The 8,128-nt window shown below is 48.3% G+C and overlaps 2 protein-coding genes across 2 annotated transcripts in view; one reads left to right on the top strand and one right to left on the bottom strand.

Moving 5' to 3' along the window:
* The window catches only part of LOC128928474 (uncharacterized), a 5,476-nt gene extending 848 nt beyond the window's left edge, over positions 1 to 4,628 (bottom strand). Inside the window, exons 1-2 of the mRNA XM_054237747.2 lie at positions 4,435 to 4,628; positions 3,710 to 3,962 (exon numbers count right to left, since the gene is read on the bottom strand). Of these exons, the coding sequence (XP_054093722.2) occupies positions 3,710 to 3,962; positions 4,435 to 4,628 (447 nt within the window). The remainder of the gene's footprint in view (positions 1 to 3,709; positions 3,963 to 4,434) is intronic.
* Positions 4,400 to 7,647, top strand: FEZF1 (FEZ family zinc finger 1). Its single transcript, XM_078343891.1, has 4 exons — positions 4,400 to 5,427; positions 5,662 to 5,796; positions 6,041 to 6,173; positions 6,609 to 7,647. Exons 1-4 carry the CDS (start codon positions 4,627 to 4,629, stop codon positions 6,965 to 6,967), a joined length of 1,428 nt encoding a protein of 475 aa, XP_078200017.1. The 5' UTR covers positions 4,400 to 4,626; the 3' UTR covers positions 6,968 to 7,647.
* The last annotated feature ends 481 nt before the right edge of the window (positions 7,648 to 8,128 follow it).

The following is an 8,128-nucleotide window of genomic DNA, read 5'->3' on the forward strand; positions in this document are numbered from 1 at the left end:
ATCTGAGGCACTCAAAAACTCTTTCCTTGAACCTTATAGACCCTTGCTATTTGTGTCCCTCCCATCACCCTCCCACCATCACACATCAAAAGAAATAACAAAAGACCTTCCAAAGACAAAGATTATGAGCAGAAAATGTAGAGGAATTAAAAAACGTGTTTTTCCTTCTAGAAGTACAGTATGTTGCCTTTGGTGCTGTGTATTAAACAGGAAAAAGTGTAAATGTGCTTGAACATCAGGGCTGGGGTGGAGGGTGATGTCAGAATAACAGTAATGCCTTCGTCTCCCCTCCCTTAGCTTACAAGCTAAAGCAAAAAGAAAGCAGACTGTTGTTCTTGGTGAAGGGGCTGGGGTCAGAGATGCTGAACAGGCTTGAAAACTCTGAAAACATGATCAGGGAAAACTCCATGACCTAGGCAGAAGGTGGAATTAGTTATAATATTTTCCAATCCATTTTTATTAGAAAAATTCAATAGTATTTTGTGACATATCAAGGAAGAAGAGATTAGAGATTATGGCTTATTTGGTAATGTATGGCTCTATTATCTCATTACCCTTTATTTCGAATTGCAGTAACCATAGCCAGAAACTGCATTTGCTTGTGATAGGAACTTCAGCAAAAAGCTTGTGAAAATTACTCATATTTTTTAGTGATAGAACCCTGTTTAAAACGTATTGAAGTCAAAATTAGATTCCTTAGAAAAAGATAATCTTAAATTAGTTTAGAAGAGTAGCACTATTTTCTTATTTTTTAAAATACATCTTAATCCAGAGTTTGTTATCTGGCCTCGTTATATCATGAACTGTTCTGGCTTCCTCGGGATTTTTCACAGAGGACAAACCATACACTTAAACTCGCTTTCCATCAGGATTTGAGGTTATAAATACTGCCTTTCCATGGATGGAAAGTGGAGGCACACTTAATCATCAGCTCTCAACAAAAAAAGGGGGGGATTATAGGATTCTCGAAGAAAATCCAAAGAAACTATAAGAGTTTCTATTTTGCCATTAACAAAACAAACAAGACTCCTTTGCATTCTTTTTAGTAAATTAAAAAATACTTGTGTTGAACTGTTTTGAAAGCTTCTGAATTTGCTGAAGATACTCTGCTTTCTTTCATTGCCTTTTCTGTAATTTTCAGATATATTTTGGAAATAAAATACTGGACAGATTGGACAGTAAGACCGAAACCCTTTCTGAGTACATTTTGTGTTTTAAGATAATTCTTATTTAATATAGTACTACTAATTAACACGTGTTTGTGGTTTGGTTTTGAAAGGAAAAATTAACAAATGTTGGATATCAAGACCAGGAGTTGCAAAGCACCTTTTCAGTCTTTAGATTAGTAAACTCAAGGCTATCTTAAAGAAAGAGCATAATTCATGTTTTGCCATAGTTGTGTTAACTCAAATGACCATTTTCAAACACTTGCCAAAAGGGCGAATCCTGAAAATACCAGTGAAAAGCAAACGGTTGAAATATAAACTATCCAAAGCATGCATACTTCTTAGCGAATTTTTTTTTCGTTTTTAGTTTGTTATACCCCAAAGGAGAAATTTACAGAGGTCAAATAAAAGCTCTTTTGCAGTTAAGGAGAGGGGAGGAGGAGGAGAAGGAAAGAGGGAGGGACACACCATAAACGTAAAACAAACTGGTGGCTTTCAGTCAAGAAGGCAGGTAAAGCTCCAAAGGCCAGCGAATTGTGGACAAGTCATCTGGACTCTCCAAAGCCTTCCAGAGCCGGGCTGTTTCGCGCTTCTTTGCATTTTTCTTTCAACCTAGCCCTTTGACGGAGGAGTGCAGCAGGAGGGGAATTTTCGCTGTTGGGAAGTGGCAGGTAGGAAAAGAAATCTGATCCGGCCCAAAAGTCAGCAATTAAAGTCTTAACTGAGACCCATCTGTCGTGGGACAGAGACCTCCCCACACCCGCTTTGCTCCAGCAAAGCCCTTCCCGCGCCCTTTGTCTGAGCAGGGAAAAGGAGGAGACTGGTTCTGCGGCCCCAACAGCAAAAGGAAAGAAATTTTCCAGCGTTGACCGATACTGAGTGTCTCCGCCCGGGCCAAAGACAACTCCGAAGCGCCTCTCCGGGGTGTGGCGACTCTTCGCTGGCTCTGAGCGGGTGCTCTGCCCCGCGGCCCCAGCAAAAGGAAAGAAAATGTGCAGCCTGGGCGAATCCCCAGTAGCTACACGCGGGCCAAGGACCGCTCCAAAGCGCCACCCTGGAGTGTAGCACCTCTTTGCCTGCTCCGCCGAGTGCTCTGCGATCGCCTCCTACCCTTCTCTGCTGCCTCAGTTGTCCCATCCTGAAGCCACCTCGAGACCTGAAACGAGGCACTCCCAGGCCTAGCTGCAGAGACCGGTCTTATTCAGCCTCTTGCCCCTGGGCTGTCCTCAGCTTCCAAAAGGACTCACTCCTCCTCCCCCATTTCTTCAGCCTTTGAGTTTTCCCACCACCCATCCAGCTGCCCCTGCCTTTCCGTTAGACTTCAGGCGCGTTCCCAGCACCTCTCTTCATTTCCACCCCTCTTGGCTCTTGGGGCAGAGGCGGAACTGATTTTCGCGGAAAGCTAGAGTGGGACGGAGGGGCCTGGGTGGCTTGCCTGGCATTTGCTGAGAATGGGGTAGAGAAGAGGGAATACTTTGAGGTCGATTTCCTTCGTTAAAGGCCCAGCTTCATATCTTTGAGTGAAATTGGCCAGGGACTTAATAATCCTAGGGCTTCTAGGCCGCCGTTATCCAGCCTTACGCTGCCAACCCTTTTCAGGGTTCTTGCAGAAGGACGCCCACACTACTCTTGGCCCAATACCTGACACCCGCCACCACCTGTTCCACACCCACTTGGGGTTAACTCACCTCAGGGTCCAGGCCCCACCGCCCTTTGCTTGCAGCTCTGCGCTCTCCCTTGGCCTCCTAACGCCCGCTCACAGCTGCCGCGTCTTCCAACTCTGTGCAGCCCTCAGTGCGCGCCTAGCTCCGGAATCCAGCTATGCGATCGCAGGCTGGCAAGGGACTGCGCCGAGGAAGGTGCGCGCCGCAGCTTCTAGCGCGCTCCTGGAAGCGCTTGTCTGGGCTGCGGGAACCCGCACAGTCGGAGCCGCAGACACAGACATCTTCCTGGAAACCTCCACCCGCACTGTCGCGCCGCCCCAGGAGTTTGGGCCGAGGCTCCACATCCGGCGGGTGCTCGGCTGGGGGGCGTTGCAGTGGAAACTGTCTCTACGCGCGCTCTTGGGAGGCGCAAGGGTACCTGTGAACACAACTGTGGCGCCGGCAGCTCTTCTTGTTGCGCACAGACACCCAGGCTGCCGCCTGCGCTGCTTTGAGTCGGCTCGTAGACGTCGGCAGCCGGAATGGGAACTAATAAATTCTTTTTCCCTTCTCCGCTCGGCATTCAGTATTTAAAATGCTCCGGGGGAGAGCTCTAGCTGAGAGCAGGTACTTAAGAAAGAAATGCTTTTTTCCAGATTCTCAGCGGAAACTCGGAAGCGTGCGCGCGCGCGCGTTTGTGTGTATCCTGGGTGGGGTCCGATCGAGTCAAGGTTTCTTGTGGTGTGACACCCGATTATTCCTTGCAACTCCTTAACTTTGTGGATGGAAGTGCGACTTTCCCAGGCCTATTGCCACGGGCATTGCCTTTACAAAACCACAAACACATAACATGCCTCCCAAGGCTTTTAATTCTCAGGGGCGTTTTGGAAGGCCAGTTACCTGCTGGCGTCTTCTAAATGGTCCAGACTTGGTTCGGGCCGCGGAGACTCCGGGATTCCGGGAGCGCGCAACCCCGAGCCCTGGAGGAAGAAGGAGGTCTGCGAAGGAGTTGGCACAGACACGACCCCGGCCCAGCCCGGCCCAGCCAGGCCCGGCGGAACCAAGCAGCGAAACCTCGGATTTCGCTGCCGAGGCTTCCTGACCGAGGCTTTCTGGAGCTTGGCGTTTGATAAATATAGCCTGGCGTTTGCCCCTGAATTAGACTCCGTTTCCTTATTTAGCCCTTGCACAATGATTTTTAGATGATGTCACTTAAAGCTAAACGAGAAAATTGATCTCAGATTTGCTTGGCCTCTAAAGCCTGGTTAAGCAGATTGAGAATTAGAAAGTCAGAGGAAGCAAAAGGTGGGGTGGGGGAAGCGGGGGGTAGTGAAGTGTGCGCGGCAGAGTGTGTGCGCGGAGGGGAGGGCGCGCCACGCGGGTGAAAGCGCCCCCGCCTCTTCTGGGCGGGGAACCTCACTCACCAATGAAAAGTAGTTACTGACTGCAGAGGAAAAAAAAAAGTTTTCCTGTTGACTGTTGGAAGCGAATTGAACAATTATCTAGTTTACCTTCTCCTCTTGGAAGTTAACGATTGGCGAGATCTTGGCTGCGTTATTGACACAACACTTTCTATTGATAGAAATAAGTAGTGATTGTCCCCGAGTCATTGGTGCGCCAAGAACTCTGCGATGGGCTGGCAGGAGTCCATTGGGCTGGGCAGGCAGGTTCGGCTGGTGATGCTGGGGAGGAGAAGGAGGAGGAGGCTACTGCTGGTGATGGTGCCCGTCCCCCTCTCCGCAGGTCTGTGACAAGCAGGGAACCAAGCGACTGACGGCGCAGCCCAGCCCCGGCTGACGGACGCTGGCGACTCAGACATGGACAGTAGCTGCCACAACGCTACTACCAAAATGTTAGCGACTGCTCCAGCCCGGGGCAACATGATGACCACGTCCAAACCCTTGGCTTTCTCCATTGAACGAATCATGGCGCGCACCCCTGAGCCCAAGGCCCTGCCAGTCCCCCACTTTCTGCAGGGAGCCTTACCCAAGGGGGAACCCAAGCACTCTCTGCATCTCAACTCGTCGATCCCCTGCATGATCCCCTTCGTGCCTGTGGCGTACGACACGAGCCCCAAGGCAGGAGTGACGGGCTCCGAGCCGCGGAAGGAGAGTCTGGAGGCCCCGGCAGCGCCCGCGGCGGTGCCCTCGGCGCCCGCATTCAGCTGCAGCGACCTGCTTAACTGCGCACTGAGTCTCAAGAGCGACCTGGCCCGCGACGCGCTGCCGCTGCAGCAGTACAAGTTGGTAAGGCCGCGTGTGGTCAACCACTCTTCATTCCACGCTATGGGCGCCTTGTGCTACCTGAACCGAGGTGACGACCCGTGCCACCCGGCAGCCGGCGTGAACATCCACCCGGTGGCCTCCTACTTCCTCAGTTCCCCTTTGCACCCGCAGCCAAAAACGTATTTAGCCGAAAGGAATAAACTGGTGGTCCCAGCAGTGGAGAAATATCCTTCCGGAGTAGCTTTCAAAGACCTGTCTCAGGCTCAGCTGCAGCATTACATGAAAGAAAGCGCCCAGCTTCTGTCGGAAAAAATCGCGTTCAAAACCACGGACTTCAGCCGAGGCTCTCCTAATTCCAAGCCCAAAGTTTTCACTTGCGAAGTGTGTGGAAAGGCAAGTACTGTGCAAAACGGCGATCCTTCCCTCCCTCCCTTTCTTCTTTCTTTCCTTCCTTCCTTCCTTCCTTCCTTCTCCCCTCCCCCTTTCCTTCCTCTCTTTTTAGTATTTGTGGGGTAATTATATGTACACACTTTTTGTAAGATTCTCTTCCTCCTGCCCTCCCTCTGCCGGGTTTGATTTCAAAGTTACTTGATCAGCTAACCTGTTCTATGTGTGTTTAATTTTAAGGTCTTTAATGCGCACTACAACTTAACCCGTCACATGCCAGTGCACACAGGAGCCAGACCTTTCGTTTGCAAAGTGTGCGGAAAAGGTTTCAGGCAAGCAAGCACCCTGTGCAGGCATAAGATCATTCACACGCAGGTGTGTTCATACGTCTTAATTTCACCTAGTTTGCTTCGGAACTCTTTGCAGAAAACAGCCGATAAAGCCTTACTTTTTTGGATAAGGTTCGTTTAAAAGTGCTAGCTGAACAGGGTGAATGCCATGTATTGTTTGCCTTTGTTCTGCTTAAAAGTATTTAAGCAATGCTGTGTTTTGAGTTTGCAGAACTTCACATAATAAGAAAATAACCTTAACGTCTCTGCTTTTCCTTTCTCCTGCTTAGGAGAAACCTCACAAATGTAACCAGTGTGGCAAAGCATTTAATAGAAGTTCCACTTTAAACACACATACCCGAATACACGCGGGCTACAAACCGTTTGTGTGTGAATTCTGTGGCAAAGGATTTCATCAAAAAGGTAGGGAAACCAGGAAATGTTGTATCTCATGGTTAGTCTTATGAAAAGCCATAATCTTTTTGGGATGTTTTAGAAGACGATGTTTAAAGTGTAGTTATGTGGCGCATTTGTTGCTATTCTAACCCCCTACACGAAATTTGTTTAGTATCAGAGGAAGACTAGTTCATAAAACAAGGTATGTTTTTAACCGCATGTTCTCATTCTATATAATTGGACTGATAAATGTGTATTAAGATTTAAAGGAAATGGCATCGCTGTTGATGCGATGTTTGAAAATAAACTTGGAGAGACCAGTGCAGGCACGGATAGCAGCCCTGCACTCGCTGTGGGACCTGTGGCGGCTCTTCTGTTTGTCTGGCCCAACCTTCGACTTGTCCACTCCTCCCTTGTTAAGGTCTTTTTCAGAACCACATCCCTGTCATTTGTCTGTTTCAGGGAATTACAAAAACCACAAGTTGACCCACAGCGGGGAGAAGCAGTTCAAGTGCAATATCTGCAACAAGGCTTTCCACCAGGTTTACAACCTCACCTTCCACATGCACACCCACAACGACAAGAAGCCTTTCACCTGCCCCACGTGCGGCAAGGGTTTCTGCAGGAACTTTGACCTCAAGAAGCACGTCCGAAAGCTGCACGACAGCAGCCTGGGGCTGGCCCGCACGCCCGCTGTCGAACCAGGCACAGAACCGCTGCCCCCGCTACAGCAGCAGCCGCCCGTGACGCTGCCTCCTCTGCAGCAACCGCTGCCACCCCCTGGCCCCCTGCAGCCCGGGCTCCACCAGGGCCACCAGTGATCGAGGCCAAGATTCCTCCCAGCCTCAGCCCAGGGGCCCCCACCGCTGAGGGAGCGGCAGACTAGAGCTCCTGTTCCGAGTTCGTCTGCAGACCCCAGGGCATGTTGGGTCCCACACTTTAGGGCCGACCGGAAGCCTCTACATCCCCTGGCCTTTCGCCTCTTGCATGCACCTGCTAAATGGTTTTGTGTATTATATTCTATATAGGCACTAACAATTATGAAAATTTGGAGGGTTTTGTTTCGTTCTATTTTCTTTTTTTAATTTGGAAACACTTTTCATCTTGGGTGGAGAGATGGTGTTTGTTTTGTTTTGTTTAAACAAATTTCTGCTATATTTATTGAGATCTGTATTATTCTACCCGGGAATGCTGCATCGTTTTAATTTTATTATTGTATATATTTCCACTGTGTTGGTTCTCCAGTCTCAAGATATCTGCTGGTTGTTTATTACTATTTCCTCTTTCCCTGAAGTAACAAAACACTGTGTGTATGCCATATATACACGCATAGATGTGTGCGCCCATAAGGGTACATTCCACATTCGTGAGCACACACACACATTAGATAAGGGTGGTTCATTATGATGATTTTGAATTTTGCTTTTGATTATTGCACGTGAAAATTGATTCATTGACTGTTGGAAATAAATACTTGGAACATGCTTATTTAATCAACAAACTTGAGGTTTCTGTTTATACAGCTAGAGATCCCTGACTCTGACCCCCTGATTAATCCTCCGTTTTAAAATTCAAAACCTTAATTAGTAACACTTAATGTTTTGGTCTGAAAATCCACCAAGTGCAAGCAGTCTCTTCTAAATGGTTACACCTTTGGATAAAGTTATGAAATCTGGTAAAGTTCAGAAGCAGAAGACATCGAGTTTTCTAACAAACATAAATTTGGCTTGCACCGCCTGGTATGTTTGTAGTGCACAGTTAAGTGGGAACAACATATCCAATAGCTGCGTGCGATGTATATCTCCTCAAATGTATTACAATCATAGACAGCTATCTATTGTTTGCATCCTGAAGGTACATACTGACTTGTACACAGCTGGCAAAGGGAGCCTCCGTGTTTTTACACGGGTATATATGTTTATAAACGAATATACTTCCATTCAAGGAGGAAACATGGACGAAAACCAAACTGTGGCTGGTGC

This window comes from Callithrix jacchus, chromosome 11 (genome assembly GCF_049354715.1).
Source record: "Callithrix jacchus isolate 240 chromosome 11, calJac240_pri, whole genome shotgun sequence".
NCBI lineage: Eukaryota > Metazoa > Chordata > Mammalia > Primates > Cebidae > Callithrix > Callithrix jacchus.

What these genes read in the sequence shown, in the direction of transcription:
- FEZF1 (XM_078343891.1), top strand. Translation starts at nt 4,627, where the DNA reads ATGGACAGTAGCTGCCACAACGCTACTACCAAAATGTTAGCGACTGCT. An exon ending in CTTGCGAAGTGTGTGGAAAG is followed by an intron (nt 5,428 to 5,661) that starts GCAAGTACTGTG and finishes TTTAATTTTAAG; the next exon opens with GTCTTTAATGCGCACTACAA. An exon ending in ATAAGATCATTCACACGCAG is followed by an intron (nt 5,797 to 6,040) that starts GTGTGTTCATAC and finishes TCTCCTGCTTAG; the next exon opens with GAGAAACCTCACAAATGTAA.